General features: G+C 28.7%; 1 protein-coding gene across 1 annotated transcript in view; it reads left to right on the top strand.

Moving 5' to 3' along the window:
* Window positions 1–539: 539 nt before the first annotated feature.
* The window catches only part of LOC111622071 (vesicular integral-membrane protein VIP36-like), a 32184-nt gene continuing 15070 nt past the window's right edge, over window positions 540–17653 (top strand). The window contains exons 1-3 of the mRNA XM_023364388.1: window positions 540–763; window positions 13205–13320; window positions 15138–15252. Coding sequence (XP_023220156.1) covers window positions 634–763; window positions 13205–13320; window positions 15138–15252 — 361 coding nt within the window. The 5' untranslated portion in view covers window positions 540–633. The remainder of the gene's footprint in view (window positions 764–13204; window positions 13321–15137; window positions 15253–17653) is intronic.

The following is a 17653-nucleotide window of genomic DNA, read 5'->3' as shown; positions in this document are numbered from 1 at the left end:
AAAGATTCTATTTCTTATTTATTTCATTTTGAAATTGTGTAGCTTTTTAATGTGTAAATTACCAAATTATATTTTTTTTTTATTTCTAGATATTTGAAGAAAAATTCTATTATAGTTTATGCAGATAGTATAAATGTAGTAGTTTATAAAATAAACATAAATGGAGACAAGATGAACAAAACATCTTAGCAAAATTATCTTACTTTTTCATTATTTATTTAAATTATTCATTTCTTTTTCATTCATAATTTTTATTTTCATAAAAGATTATTCAAGGAAGAAAATTAAAAAAGTCTGAAGGTTATTTAAATGTTCTGTCTGTGAAATGATCAAATGATAAAAAGTGTTCAAAGCTTTTACAATGTATGGAATTATCTTTAAGCTGCTACATAATCTAGATTATAATGATTAAATTATAAAAATCTTGCCATATAGTTTAAACTGGATAAATATAGTGATGCCTGATACTCAGGGCCGGATCATCGCATAGACAAATGAGACAAATGTCTAGGGCTTGTATTCCTAATAATAAACGCTAGGTGGCGTTTAGTTATTTTATGGTGTTCGATAAATTGTGTATTTCATTTGGGATCGTGAAAACAAAGATTTTTGTTATCGGTTATAGTCAACAGAATGTCTTTTGAAAGAACATCGTCGTTTATTTTATTTATATTTATAACGTCTATTTCAAATTTAACTCTAGCTCAATGGAATACCAAAGATTATTTGAAAAGAGAACATTCTCTTATCAAGCCGTATCAAGGTAGAATTTCGAAATCTATTAATTTTTTTTTTACTGTATATTGTGTTGCGTTTCTGATCCACAAACCTCATTAACTCTTTAAATTCATTCATTTCAACGAAAATAAACATACTTGACTACATTAGAATTACATCTTCAGATCTTAAACAGTATAGTTTAATGTTTAAAAAATAGTAATGCATCCAAGTCATAATTAATACTACATCTTAGCTCTTGCATATATTTAATACTCATATTTAATTGTAAAACAGAAAAAAAAAAGTTAATTAAATGATTTTCTAGAAAAATGTATTGTTAAGAAGCATACCAGAGTATCAAATAACTTTATTATTTCATTTAAAATGTGATTAGACATGCATATCTGCAAGTAATACCGATCACTTATCAATGAAGTCGCTAAAATGCAATTTGCGGTTTATAGGTTACTTTTCTTATGTAACGATGATTTGCCGATTACTGTAGTTGAATTTATTTATTTTTATCTAGTGAAAGGAATGAATTATTCAATTTTAAATATTTTTTTCTTCCTCTCTATGAAAATATAATTTTTATTTATACGTATTATTTAAGAAAATGTTATGGTTTTTAATAAATTTATTATACTGCCACTAAAAACACTGGTGGTTGGTTTTAGGTTTGCACCTTGCCAATGGGCTGGCCACATAGTTTTCCGGGTTTCGTGTGTCTAACGTCTAAATAGGGCCAATTTCTCAGAAATACTGGTCAGAGTCTACCTAGATCAGTGTTTCTCAACGGGGGCGATATCGCCCCCATGTGGGCGTTTTTCCATGTTGAGGGTGCGATTAGTAACAATTTATAATTTGGGGGGCGAAAAACAATTTTCTTGGCGATATAGTAAAGCATTATACTAAGAATAATTAGATATTTTATTCGTTATATCGTACAATAATTAAACAAATAACATTATACTAGCCACTAGTCTATTCGATGCAGTACGAATTTGGCGTTAGCCTTGGCTCTCGGCATCAGAATTTTGAAGTGAAGGGGGCGATACTACGTAACGGTTTTATTGAAGGGGCGACGGTTTGTTAGAGGTTGAGAAACACTGACCTAGATAGTCTCAATGGCTGCGCTTCCAACGGACTCCTCCTAAAGGGGAGCTGTCGGCAAGCCTCTGAGTGTTTAATGTTACTAGTTATTGATTCACGGTAATTCTTGAACAAAAGAAAAAAAGGAAACATTTACTAAAAATATAGTTAATTTTACCTAACCTAAACTAACCGAAGCGATGCCATTGGGACTACCTAGGTCAGTGTTTCTCAATGGGGGTGATATCGCCCCCATGTGGGCATTTTTCCATGTTCAGAGGGCCATTAGTATCAATTTATATTTTGGGTGGCAAAAAAACAATTTTCTGGAAGATATAGTAAAACATTATATTAAGAATAATTAGATATTTTATTCGTTATATCGTACAATAATTAAACAAATAACATTACACTAGTCACAAGTCTATTCAATGCAGTACGAATTTGGTGTTAGCCTTGGCCCTCGGTATTGGAATTTTGAAGTGAAGGGGTGATACTACGTAACGGTTTTATTGAAGGGGGGACAATTCATTAGAGGTTGAGAAATACTGACCTAGGTAGAATTTAATTTAACTGAAATACCTAATGGGAAGTATCTTTGGCAGATTATTTGTGTGTTGTGTTGCCATATCCTATTAAACCAAATCAAGAATAAAAGAAAAAGATTCTATTTCTTATTTATTTCATTTTGAAATTGTGTAGCTTTTTAATGTGTAAATTACCAAATTATATTTTTTTTTTATTTCTAGATATTTGAAGAAAAATTCTATTATAGTTTATGCAGATAGTATAAATGTAGTAGTTTATAAAATAAACATAAATGGAGACAAGATGAACAAAACATCTTAGCAAAATTATCTTACTTTTTCATTATTTATTTAAATTATTCATTTCTTTTTCATTCATAATTTTTATTTTCATAAAAGATTATTCAAGGAAGAAAATTAAAAAAGTCTGAAGGTTATTTAAATGTTCTGTCTGTGAAATGATCAAATGATAAAAAGTGTTCAAAGCTTTTACAATGTATGGAATTATCTTTAAGCTGCTACATAATCTAGATTATAATGATTAAATTATAAAAATCTTGCCATATAGTTTAAACTGGATAAATATAGTGATGCCTGATACTCAGGGCCGGATCATCGCATAGACAAATGAGACAAATGTCTAGGGCTTGGTCAAACTGTCCATTTTGAAAAGATTTGTAAATAAGATAGTTTATTTTTCTGTTGGACAACAGTATAAAATAAACAAATAAACAAAAATATATTGCTTTTTGTATGGTTATTGTGAATTTTAAAATCTAAAGAAAATGTACGTGGGTTGTTCAAAAAGTTCCTGAACTTTTTGAATAGCGTGCCTCCAGTTGGTTATTTTTTAATTCGCTTGGAGGCGTTGTGTCCGTGGAAACCTCCCGAGTAACCTCCTTCAACCCGTTTGTTGATATCTTGTTTTGGTGATTAGTTACGGCCGTTTATGTGAAATGGTGTTTGTGGGGTTCAGCGAAAAATTGGATCCGTGGAAATCAGCTCTTTGAAAGAACAGCGTTGTTCTGTGAAATTCTGTGTGAAACTCGGAAAATCCTTCACGGAAACTTCCCACGGGTGGGTGAAACAGCCCCCTTCCCAAAAAGCTCGACAAGTTCGCTCAAATGTTAAGGTGATGTTGACTGTTTTTTTTCGATGCAAAGGGGGTTGTGCATCATGAATACCTACCTACAGGCCAGACAGTCAACACGGAGTACTACCTGGTGTTATGAATCGCCTAAGAAACAAAATCAGGCGAAAACGTCCCGAACTTTGGAGGAACCGCGAGTGGTTCTTTCACTGCGACAACGCGCCGGCTCATTTCTCCCTCAGAACACATGAGTTTTTGGCCAAAAACAAGACCGCTGTGCTTCCACACGCACCCTACTCACCTGACCTGGTCCCGTGCGACTTTTTCCTGTTCTCCAACAAACTAAAAAACGCGCTCAAAGGAAAAACATTTGCCACCATTCCAGAGATAGAAAAAAAGACGGAGGAGCTTATGAGCTTTCTGGAAAAAGCGTTCCAGGACTGTTTCAAAAAGTGGAAGTGTATATGCTGCGGAGGAGACTACTTTGAAGGGGACCCCGACAAATAAATTGTATGTGAAGTATTTTTTTTTTTTTTGTAATAAATAAAGTTCGGGAACTTTTTGAACAACCCTCGTATTCTTATGTTTCTTCTTATTGAAAGTAAAACTCCCAATAATTTAGAATATTCTTTATAGCGATAAGAATAATATTAACTATATGTATTCTTAAATCCTATGAAATATTGTTAAATAATTTTACTTTTATTTTTTATAAAGCAGCTGTCCATATGCAATTTAATAGAAATAATAGTAACAAGATTTATTAATTGAAAAAGTCGGGAGGGGCCCAGAAGAAGAAAATGTCTAGGGCCGCAAAGTGGGTTAATCCGGCCCTGCTGATACTTCATATTTAATTCATTTCAGGAGGTTGTTCAAACTCCAAATCATTCAAAGTCCATATTAAATTTTCCAATTAGAAATAATGGAAAGCATATTAACTTCTTAACATAGATAGGTGATTTAATTATAACATTTGTGAAATTAACATATTATAGATAATGTGAGATTGTATTTTATGTTTGGAAGCTTACTTTAAATGCTTTACTTTATTTCACATTTTGTTTAAATAAAATCATGTCTTCAGATAAAAGCAAATTGGGTGGCATATTATGCTTTGAGTTTCGGAAAGTGTTATACAAACATAAGGTGACCAGATGTTCTGCTTTTGGTGGGACAGTCCTGATTTTTAACAATTTGTCCCACGTCCTGTGGCATTTTAAAAAAGTCCAGACTTTTTGGAAGGATTAAATTTTTGTCAATTATGTGTCATAAACTTGCATCTTATGTTTAAGATTTGGTAAAGATTGTTTCGTATTGTGGCTGTTCACCATATTAGATATATATTTTGTTCTAATTTTTGTATATTTTCCTTTCTTTCATCTACTGTTTGTCCTTTGTAGAAATTTCCTTCCCAACCCTTCCTACTTGGGTGGTGGTGACTAATTCCTTTAGAACAAATGAGAGGAATGTGACCCTGAGGGGTGTCTGTGTGTGTGTACAACAGGCATGCTTTGCTGGGACATTACAATGATATTGAACATTTTCATTGGGTCATGTTAAAACAAGAACTTAATTGGGAAGATGTGCAAAAATCATTCGATCACATTAGTCAACATTTTCCAGATAGCAATATTTTCGAAAATGATCTTTTTAATTAAGTATCGTTATTAAAAAAATATATTGATAAGGAAAAGGTTAAATCTTGGGCATTAGCAAAAATCTCAACACAGAACAAATGAACAAATGCTTACTGGAACTAATTAAATAATTTAAAAATAAACAAACATCTTTCACTAGTCCAGCACAACATTTAATACGTTAAAAACGTTTTCAGAAATGGCTAGAAATATTTCATCATTTTGAAACAAACCATGTTTTATACAATAACGCATTAAAAATTGTGGAATAAACACTGTTCTTACCAGGAACAAATGTCCTGACTGAATGTGTTTTTTCTACCATGAATAAAGTGTGGACATCCATCCGACAAAGCACAATTAACCTTTCGGCAGTGGGATAGTCAGGTATGGTGCTATCCCAAAGTAGTGGAGAATGAATATACCTGGGAAATTTTAAAGTATTTTTTCATGTGATTTTTCTCTTTACCGTTTTGGAAAAAGATTTTGTAAACAGTTATGTCTAGTAAAGAAAAGTCCATTTTTTTATTGTTACATAATTCATTTTTTATGTGAATTTTTTTTTGTGGTAGTTTTTGGCGATTTCCCCAAAAGAATTTGACGTATATATACATCCCTCACCACTGCCACATGATTGTACTGGACCTATATATACGTCCCTCACTGCTGGGTTAAGTGCTGAAACTATAAACGCAATATTATGTGTAAAATATAATTTAACAAATTCTTGCAAAAAATTTTATGACATTTTAAATGACAGCAATTTATTTAAAAAATTTCACTTATATTTGTAAATTTTATTTATGTTAAAATTTTAAAAAATACAATACAATTTATGCATTTTTTTGATGATAAAATTTTGTTGCTCTAGAACAATTTTTTTTTAACAAGACAACCTTCCCTCTCTCCCTCCCCGTGAATTTTGTTCCACTTTACCAATGTTAAAATCTGGTGACCTTATACAAACAGTAAAAACAAATCATGATTGTGTATGGGGAAGATGCTCATAAACTTCGAACATATCAAGTGTGGTTTAGAAAATTCCTTTTGGGAGATTTTGAACTAAAAGATACAAAACATATGATGTGGCCAAAAACTGTTGACAAAAAAAATTGCAGGAAAAAATTGTTAAAAATCAATGAATGCATAATACAATATATATAACCAAACACCAAAAATAAAGTGAAGAAAGCACTGAAAGCATGTGTGAGAGTGAGTGAAAACCTATGGCAAAATAAGAAAATGCCTGTCTTATATCCAAATATGTGGAAAATGATATTCAGTTTATTGATATTTTTCCCTACTTCATATCTTGTTGGAATCAGGCTTTAATGCTGTTAATTATATTATGACCAAAGAAAGAAACCACCTGAATATTTGTGAAAGAGACCTTTATTTGTTCCTTACAAAAATTGAGCCAGATATTCAGTATTTAGTTTCGCAGCATCACCCTCAGGGATCTCATTACTAATGTAATTAATTAAATGTAATTTCATCAGACTTCATGCTTCTATGTATGCAAAGTATAAATAAAAAAATAGATTTAACGACAGTAAGTTGTTTTATAAAGATTTATTCTGCCAAACTTAGCGAAAGTCCAACATAAATTCTTTGGTAAGTAGTTTATAAGTTTTATAAAGTAAAGTTACCTCCCTACTTTATAAATCACTGTAACTGTGGAACCGGTGGGTGGTTAGAAAATTTTATTACTTAACAGAGATACAAAAGTGGGCAGTAGGTATAAAAAGGTTGACTACCCCTGGTGTAGATTGTTGACATTGCAATATCTAGTGACAGCATGGTCAAAGAAAGAGAACTGGAAAATAATGGAAAATACCAAGACCTGAAGATCAAAATGCTGACATGCAAGACCTGAAAGAATGCAGCATGACATTGGAACGTGACATATGGCACTGTAAATCACGTACTATTTTTTTCTACACACAGAAAATAAAGTAACAAATTTTTGTTGCTGCAAGTGAACCACAGATAGATAACACATAGATAAATGTAACGAGCTGTTTTTATATGCTGATATGTATAATTTTTAAGTAAATTTAAAGATGTTTTCTAAATAATTCTAGATGTTGGTTTATGGTTTATATATATAATTGTATGATTGAGTAATTTTTAATCTGTTGGACATATGGATTTAATATGTGAATAAATAATCTCTAGATTTATATCTAATATCAGTTATCTATTTACAAAAAAAAAGTTGTATTTAAAATTTTAAGATATTTAAAATTTCAGTCAGAAATTTTATCTTTAATATAATGCAAAATATTTTCTTACTGTTATGAGATCCTGGGCTTCAGTCTTTATAAAAAGAGTAATATTTTTATAATTTATTTAAAATAAAATGTTAACAAAAGAGAAAATTTTATAAAGGAAATAACAGATCTTGACAAAGATAACCCTTTATTTACAATGACATCTATTCATAACAGAGTTACTCAACCTTGGAAGCAAGAGAAGAAAATTTGGATTGGATGATGGTTTGTTCCTTCCAATATTGCCTTTTTTTTGACATGTTCTAATTGAAGAGATGGATCAAAAGGTATAAAGGAACCACTCAAAGATCATAGAGAACATTCAGTTCTAGTTAGCAGTCCAATTTTCCTTTGGTGGCCTAGATTTGTCCAATTCAAGCCACCTGATGAAGTAGTCTAATTTCTAACTAACATTCCAATTGTGCATATATCTAATGAATATAAATTTAGGCAAACTGGTCACAATGCTTGTGTTAATAGTAGTTGATTTGGCAATCCTTCTTTTAACAAGTAATCATGAGAAAATAGAGATAAAACTTACACTTAGATGATTTAGAGAAGAACTGATTCTTAGCTTTTACCTAGATAGAGTATGCAGAGGATAGTTATTTGATTAATTATACTAATAGAATAACATAGAAATTAGAGAGAGAGAGAGAGTAACAAAAATTTATTGTAATAATGATGTGATAAAACTTTATAAAATGTATGAATGAAATAAGGTGTCATACAAGTAACTGAAATTATTGTAATTCATTGATTAACAATAATTTATCTACTTGACTTCCTTATATTGAATTGTCAATGCATAATGATTGACCTATATAAATTGGATTCTCATGATTCTCTAAATTGATGTCTCAGGATTCTCTAAATTGGAATGGCATTCCAATTTAGAGAATCCTGAGGAAGATTTCCTGTGTAGATCGAAACTGTTAGAATTTACAATAGAATATCCTTGAATTTCTTTTATGGTTCAATTCATTGCTATTTTTTTATGATATATTCCAGGCTTGCAGAGTTTGAGCTTTATATCTACTGAAGAAAAGGTGCTGATAAAGGTAGATTTTTTTAGTGATGAATTTTTTCAAAGTTTCATTTGTAGAGATTTGTCAGATGGCAATTTCCAGTGAATAAATTTAATCTCACTTAGAATAATTTTGTCATTGAGTGTATTTCATTCCAGACATCCCCATCTCTCTTGCTTCCCTCCTTTTTCTGCCAGCATTCATCCCCATATGACCACTCATGTGTTGTAAACATGTAAAATTAGCAGAGAAGGTTTGTGTTTCCCCAAGAAAAACACAGTGGTATCAGAATCATAAATAGGAGGCAATTCTGGAATTTCAAACTGTGTTTAGATAATGAAGATTCATATAAGACAATTAAAAATTATACTTGCTTTTGCATTAACGTTTTTTTAAATTTTATTTAATTTTATCTAGAAATAATAGATATATTCCCACAGGATTTGCATCTTAATGGTCCTCACATAAAAAAAAGATTTCTTGCATATTTAGCATCACAGCGGTTGGTATCTAAGTTGTATAATCTATCGATCACATACATCATAAAGCAAAGGAATTTATCAATTATGATGGAAATGCATTCAAAATATTAGTATCTCTGGAATAATGAAGGATTATTAGTGTATAGGATTATTTGCAGATCAAATATTTTTACAGAATTTTCATCTAAATTAAAATATGGCAACATTTACTAATTAAAAATTAGTTGTTGTTATGATTTTATTAATATAAATACATAAACTTAATTGAAATATTTTTCAAGATAAAATTGAATGATGACAATAAAATTTGCATATTTTATTAAAAATGATAATAGAAGTATGAAGCTATCAAGTTACATCAATGTTATTTCACTTCATTTTATCATTTTGTTTCAGCTGATAAAGCATAACAGAAGATATCTAAATTATCTTTGACCAAATAGAAAAGAAGAGTAAACCACTAAAATAATTTTTATCTTGTAGATACATCATATTCACAAGGGTAAATAGAGCTATTTACCTTTTGAAACAATTCCATTATACTTTAAATGAAAGATAAATTTAAATAATTTCAAAAAAATTTAGCATTTGACACAAAGCTGCTTTAACTAATTTTATTTTCATGTAGATAAAAGTAATTATGCTATATGTTTAAGATTACTATAAGTTTTCATTTATTCAGACACATCCTCATTGGGCTGAAATTTTCAAATTACAGACCTATATAATCAAACTGTAGTCCATCTAGCCATCTGTCCGTTGTTAATCTTGGGAATGGAGTTAGATAGATGAAAATTAAACCAGATGTAAAAAGCTAGGGCCAAAGACTCTGATTAACTATATACAAACTTCAGGTCTGGATCAGAAGTCATATCATTTTTTAAAATTAAAATATAATTAAAAATTGCAGCTAGGTATTGTGATGATGTCACATTAATATACATTTGATCTTTTGGAGGGTAAAAATTACTGTTTGCATATGTTATGAACATGTTTTGTGTGTTCACTGGAATAACATTTTTAATTTCCTTCAAAAACTTTCCTTAAGTTAGTTTGGCTAACTGTTTGCACAAGTGGCTTAGTTTTTTGCTTATCTTGGCATTTGATATGCCCTTCTCACTAAACTTAATCATTTCTATTTATTGATTTAGCTATGGCATATGACTTTTCTTTTCACTTGAACATTTAAAAGTCACTATATAGTTACCAATTGATCTAAGTTAAGTATGGATAAACTTGCTTGACACAGAATTGCCACAAATCTTTTTCAGTTTATAAAAAATGCCAATAATCATATGATGATGCAGGATTGATTATTTAACTATAACTTGGCTAATTAAATATACAGATAATATATAATTTGGACTAAAGATGAACAATTAAGTTATCATCTCATATTAAATGTAATAATTAGAATTAAATTAATGTAGAATATTCTGGAAGAAAAGATTGATCTGGATCCCACTCCTGATTAGTTCTTTTCTTCCAGAAGTAGCTTTTGTAAATCAAAAGACTGGTAGCTTATAAGTTACAATTTAAATTAAAAAATTAATAAATTGTTTCTGTAATATGAGCAATGTTTTGGGAAACCCAATCCATTGTACTAGATGTACTACATTTCTTGTCTTTGCTGACAAAATATTCTTCCATATTTTACTTCTGATATTGTGGAATCTTGATTAAATGAGACTCAATTAATTAGGATGCTAAACAAAAAATATATATTATTAGAGCACTTTTAAATAAGTTAAGAAATACCCTGAAAATTTGAAACTCTGATTCCTGTATATATAGTCAGTCGGTGACTTTTTACTTGATTGTGTTTTTTAATGCATTTTGATTTTATTATTATGCCTTTCTTAAGATTTAATAATAAATTTACACTTGTTTAAATACTTTTTTTTTATTCAAAGTTAGCATTTGAAGTATACTGTATAAAAGAAACATATACAGTAGAATCCCTCTAATCCGTCACCTTTGGGACTGGGGATATGGTCGGAACGCAAAAAAGGTCGGATTATCAGAAAAAAGTAAACAAACAATCTTCCCTCTGTCCAGTCTTTGTAGCACTGCTAATTTTTCATTTAATGAAAGAGTAACGTGTTTACGTTTCACTCCTGACATGTTGAAAACACACACAAAACTGTACATGTACACACAATGTAAAACATATACTATAATGAACACAGAAGAACGCCACGGACGGTGAGTAACTGACGAGTCGGGACAAGTTTCTCGAGTCCGACCATGGTCGGATTAACTGGAGTGACGGACTAGCCGAGGGCGGACTAGAGGGGTTCTACTGTAGTTTATTTTATATTCAGAAAATTATCTTGATAAAAATAAATATAAGGACATTATACATGTTTAAATGTTTTTTTGTTTTATTACATAATAATAATTAAAACTTTTTATATGTATATATAAATATCCTACAAGCTATTAGAATTATACTCTTATAATAGAAGTCTTAAAATACTTCCATGAGATATTAAAATATTAGGATTTTTTAAATTGAGATTGTTTGAGTCAAGTATATTGAATTTCAACAATTTAAGATTAAACAGTTTTTCTATATTTTAATTTTTGAAGTTAGACTATTTACAAAAACATAATATTTTCGAGTCTATCATTAAATCCTTTTCACACAACCGCAGAAGACACAGTTATATTGGTTAGAAGATAAAACTAGAGTTTTGTCTTCTAACCAATATAACTGTGTCTTCTGCAGTTGTGTGAAAAGGTAAAATATAAAAATAAGGTATAATATTTGGTTAGAAGAAGGTAAAAAATTCATAATGTTTAAAAATGATCAAACGTAAATAGTCTAACTTCAAAAATTAAAATATTGAAGAATATCCTGAGTTAACATTGAACATTGTGAATTTATGCAAATGAAAATGATTTACTCATAACTACCACTTCAGGGATGAACCAGTTATAAAATTTGGAAAAGGACTTGATAGTTGGTGAGAAGATTCTTAAGTTTTTAATGTAAAAAACGTCAGATCCTACAATAAAAGGCTGGCGTTTGATCATTTTTAAACATTGTGAATTTTTTACCTTTTATTATTTGTCTTTTAAAAAAGTTTTATTTTCTAACCAATATAACTGTGTCTTCTGCAGTTGTGTGAAAAGGATTTAATGATAGACTCAAAAATATTATGTTTTTGTAAATAGTCTAACTTCAAAAATTAAAATATTGAAGAATATCCTGAGATAACATTGAACATAGTTTTTTCTATTAAAAGTTTGAAAAAATTTCAAATTATTTATTTTTATATATATTTGGAAAATGCCACTAATGACAAAGGAAGCCTTTGTCATGAAGTAAAACCAAGCTTAAAAAGTTTGACAACCAATTTATACATTAAAAGATTATTCAAACAGGAAAAAGCATATAAATAATACATGAAAGAGTTATTAAAATTACAATGTGACAGAATAGTAATGAAACAATATAATTATTTATTCTTTGAAACAGATATTTTCAAAATTTGTGTGTTTCTAGAATTGCATCACAACCAGTATTCATCACATATTTCCGCAAATAAATATGACAGATATCTGCGGGTGTTTACTTTTTATATCTACATTTTCTGTACTGTAGTAAAAATTTTAATTTAAAAATAAAGTACTTTATTCTTCATATTTATTGATAAATTTAATTAAATTAGCAAATTTAAAAGTTTTTTTTTCTGTATGTCTTAATAATGACAATACAGCAGTTCATTATGTTTTGATAATTTGGAATGTCTGGTAATATGGCACCCTCTGAAAAGTAGTTGATAATCTGGTATTGTCCAATAATAACCTGATGTTCTAGTATTCTGCAAACCAGAATTTGTTTGGACATGTAATATGGTAAAGACCACAGGTGGAAATCAAGGCAAAGATGGAGACTGTCTGTGCAAGTTGCTATGTGCCAGAAAATCAACTATAGGATTGAGAGTGATTCAATTGAGAAAAATTGCTCAAATGAATCATTTTCTCAGTAGCATCACACTTAAATTTTATTACAGCATCTTGTGTGTGTCAGATCACAGTGAAAGTGACTGACCTGAAACAAGATAGATAATACAGGTTTGTCACAATTGCTGAGTTGGTGCAAACCTCTTTCAGGATTGGACTTGAAAGTGTACAGCAGTACTGGGATAAAAAATGTAAAGGAATGTTCGAAATGTTCAGATTACATATAAGGTTATCAAATTTTGTGAAAATACAAAAATGTCTGATAATATGGCACCATTCTGATCTTGTAGGTATTAGATTTATAATTGCAATTGTGTGTGTTATAATTTAACCAATTTATTTAATTTTGACAATATAAGATTAAAGTTGAAATTTTTTTTAAGGTTCAGGCATGACTATTCCAAATTGGGATTTTGTTGGCAGCACCATGGTTACTACAAATTATATAAGATTAACTCCTGATCAGCAAAGTAAAAGAGGAAGCTTATGGAATAATGTGGTTAGTTATTAAACTTTTCTAAACTTTCATCATTTTTACATATTATGTTTGAATTTAAAATGAAATTTATTTTCTGTTTTGTTAAACTGTTTTGTGTAAGTAATTGATAGAATAAATAAACATATACATATTCTTCAATAAATAAAATTTTTATTTTGGCTTTTGAATGAGTTAGTTTATTAATTAAAAGAATTTAAATAAACAGCAATTTATATATTGATAAAATTGCTGTTCTGAATCCTCGAGGGGTTTCAACTCCCAAATTTTAGACATTTCTAGACAACCATAAAAGTTAAAGGAACCATATCTCTAATTGTGACTCTTGCAAGATATTTGGTCTCTAAATTTTTTGGCATGCAAGAGTGCACAGCATGATTCTGATTGTGTTCTGGAAGTAGTCAGTGCAATGGCATTTCTTGTGTTTTATGCACTTTTAGCCATTTTTAGTAGAGTGGAAAACAGTTGATTTTTAGCATTGTTTTCAGAAATAGTTCCAGATTTCCCTTCACTTTTAAATTTTACTAAGTTAATCAGTTACTGTTTTCAGTAGAAGTGAGTTTTAAATTATTTATATGAATAATAGATAATACCTAACTAAATGTAATTCATACTTATTTTAATTCTGATGAAATGAAATGCTATTTTTCTTCAAACATTACAAACATATGAAGCAATAAAATACTGAAAATACATCATTAAGAAATACAGTAAACTCCCGATTATCTGGGCTAATGGTGAGGAGAGGTGGCATGGATAATCTGAACTATATTTATTTCTAAAATACAACATGTAGATTTACCTTTTTCAAATTTTTCAATTAATGTTAGTTTTTGTTTTATAGTAAGTACGACTTTCTTTCAATTATTAGGCATTTTAAGTACTTATCAGAAAATTAAAAAAACATCTTAATTTACTTAACTTTACACTAAAAGTGTTTGTGGGAGAGTTATTTGAAAAAAATATTATGTATAATATGTATTATACATACATACATATAATCAAATTTTAAATTGTAATATGTATTATAACATGCAACTAAACAAAACTTTGTATAAATGTACTCGCTATCGTTTTCTCCTCCGAAAAGAAACGTCTGGTGCGAAAGAAGCGGCCTAACTAAAACCAGCCCAGCTGACTTCAGATACCCTCACCACCCACTTCAAACATCTAAATACGGACACGTGCACACTTATAGGTTGCGTAAACATGAAAGCGAGTAACTATTTAAAAAATATATACATATATAATTATTTTTTTAAAATTAAATTCATGCATGGATAATCCGCAAACCGGATAATCGGGAGTTTACTGTACTTTCTTATTGGCTCTATTTAAACAGAAGTAGTCACTAGTGATGTCAAAGGACATACTCTCATTTATCAGTTTCTTCTGTTTTTTTATATCAATAAATGCTATGATGTGTTTTATGAATACAAAATGTAAAATAGTATTAGTTTTGAGTAACTCTATGATGTTAGTGAGATGCAGTATTGTATCTTATGTTTATGAGATGTTTGTGGATTTGGGCTCAAGACTGAATATTGACAAGCAAAACAAACAGCCCTATGTTGAAGGCTTGTCTGTGCCTAAACTGTCACTAAAGTTTGTGATCATTGTGTTAGATATGTTAAATAACTAACTGTAGATTTCTTTTAAATTAAAAAAAAACTTTTTACTAAAGTATACTATGACTATTTTAGTTTTATTTTGTTTCAGTAAAACAGTATCTCATAGTAAGTTAATCTCTGTGTACTAATTACATAAATGTATTGGATAATCATTGAGTAAATCATATTGTTAATTTAACTATTTTACAGCCATGCTTTGTTCGGAATTGGGAATTACAAGTTCAATTTGCCGTACATGGTAAAGGAAAAGAACTCTATGGTGATGGATTAGCCATTTGGTATGCCAAAGATCCGTTACAATTAGGTATTATATTTTTATTGTTTTTTTTTATTTAAATAAATATATATTTATATAGATGTTTAAAATAAGTTTCAATTATTTTATGTATTTTATTTTAACTAATTTTTATAAAAATTAGTTAAAATGTAGACCAAGTCTTGGTTTGTTAGATTTAGCTCTCTAATTCATTCAGAAATTTGGTCTTTCTATGTTTCACTAATTTTACATCAAGATTAATCTTTTTAAATTTCAAGTCCAAAAACATTCTTGATTCTTTCAGGATCAATGTATGATCTGATATATTATAAATGAGAAAAGAAAGTGGTATAACCATTTCATTTTCTCATCTTGATGACTATAAATCAGACTTTACATCTCAATACCCTTAGACCTCCATTCTTTACATGAAAATATAAACTTGATATTGAAAAATGTCAAGTTCATATGGATTAGAAGTGAAAGAATATTCAATTTATTTTATAACTATACTATGGATAAATCATAATAATTTAAATGAATGACATTGGATTATTTTGACTGTTATTTCATCATTTAAATTTAAATTGATATATAGCATATATTAGATATCTTAAGTGATAACATAATCAACAGTAGCAAGTAGTGACATAACAAAAGTAATGAAGTGATTAATCTTAAAAGACATGACATATGAATCATGAGTAACAACATTAATCTATAATTAAATATATAAACTTCATTCTCTTTAACAACAATGGGTTCAGTATATTTTAAATTTAATTTACAGAACTTATTCATACTTAATATCAAAACTCTTAGACACACATCTTCCTTATTTTTACAAACTGTTCATAATTAATTGTGAAATTCTTAAAACACCTTTTTATGAAATTCTAAATAATATTGGCTTAGCAGTATTGTTTATCTCTTCTGGTATATAAGAGAAATTTAAAAATACTTGTTAAAATATATTCTGTTGCTGAATGGCAAACTTAGAGATATTTTTAATAATAGTGTTCATGTTGTATGGTGACTTCATTATGAAAATTAAAAGCAGTTTATGAATTTTTTCAGTGGAATAAATATAAAATGCAAATTTTTATTTTAAATACATAATATAATTTTTTATGTGAATCATTTTAACTGTTACTTATGTAATTTGTCACTTTGGAATATTTTTTTGAAAAGACGTTTAATTGCCACACCTTTTGAAATATTTTCTCTTCTTAGATATTTCTCCTTCAATACAGTGTTTGTCACTCCTTTGAAAAAACTATCAATGGTTATGTACTCTCTTATACAACAACAACTATGAAATCTTATTTTATGAAGGATACAAAATATAACTTTTTATGGAAAAAATTTTAATAAATTCATTTCTTTTTTTGCAGTATAAACACAAAGAATAAATGTTAAAAAGAAAAAGAATTCAAGTAAACTGTTATTTACAAATCCATCAATCTATATTCTAAATGCTTTAAATTGCAACATAAAAAAGTTGTAAGAGAATACACTTCAGACTATAGAAGTATATTTAAAAGGAAAAAGTTTTTCCTGATCAGATATTTAACTATATGACCTTGAAGCTTTAAATTTCAGATAAATATCCTTTTTCCTACTATATGTATATGTATACATATAATATAATATATGCATAGGAAAAACATAATCTTTTTTTTTAAATTGCTTGTAAGAAATTCCTATCAAATATCAGTAAATATTATATAGATTCAAATAATATCTATAGAAGTTACTGATATATAAAACTTATCGCATACTTAATATAATTTTTAGTTACAAAGTAATTCTGTAAATTTTACATAATATGAAATATATAAATACAATCTTAAGCNAAATATATTGATAAGGAAAAGGTTAAATCTTGGCATCGGCAAAAATCTCAACAGAGAACAAATGGCTAGAAATATTTCATAATTTTGAAATAAACTATGTTCTATACAATAACGCATAAAAAATTGGGAAATACACACTGTCCTTCCCAGGAACAAATGCCCCGACTGAACGCGTTTTTTATACTCTGAATAAAGTGTGGACATCAGACAAATCACAATTAAGTGTTGAGACTATAAAAGCAATATTGTGTGTAAAATATAATTTAACGAATTCTTGTGAAAAATTTTATGACATTTTAAACGACAACAATTTATTAAGAAAAATTAAATTTTTTATTAACTTCTTGTTGTTCTGATCTAGTAAAATTTTAGTTTATCATGCATATTGTATGTTCTGAGAAGAATTTTACACTGTTTTAAGTGAGATATTTACAAATTAAAAGTAATTTTGAAAATCTCAGAGAGCAGTTTCAAGGTTCAGTCAATTAACTTTGGCATTAATAGGTTAATGAATTTATTTCCTGATATTTACTAAGAAGAATATTTCAAAGCTCACTTTTAAGCTAAATGATTATTTTGTTGTTAACTGCTGT

Source organism: Centruroides sculpturatus, unplaced genomic scaffold (genome assembly GCF_000671375.1).
Source record: "Centruroides sculpturatus isolate CEXI.00-Female unplaced genomic scaffold, Cexi_2.0 scaffold11, whole genome shotgun sequence".
NCBI lineage: Eukaryota > Metazoa > Arthropoda > Arachnida > Scorpiones > Buthidae > Centruroides > Centruroides sculpturatus.
This window is presented reverse-complemented; position numbering and strand designations above follow the sequence as displayed.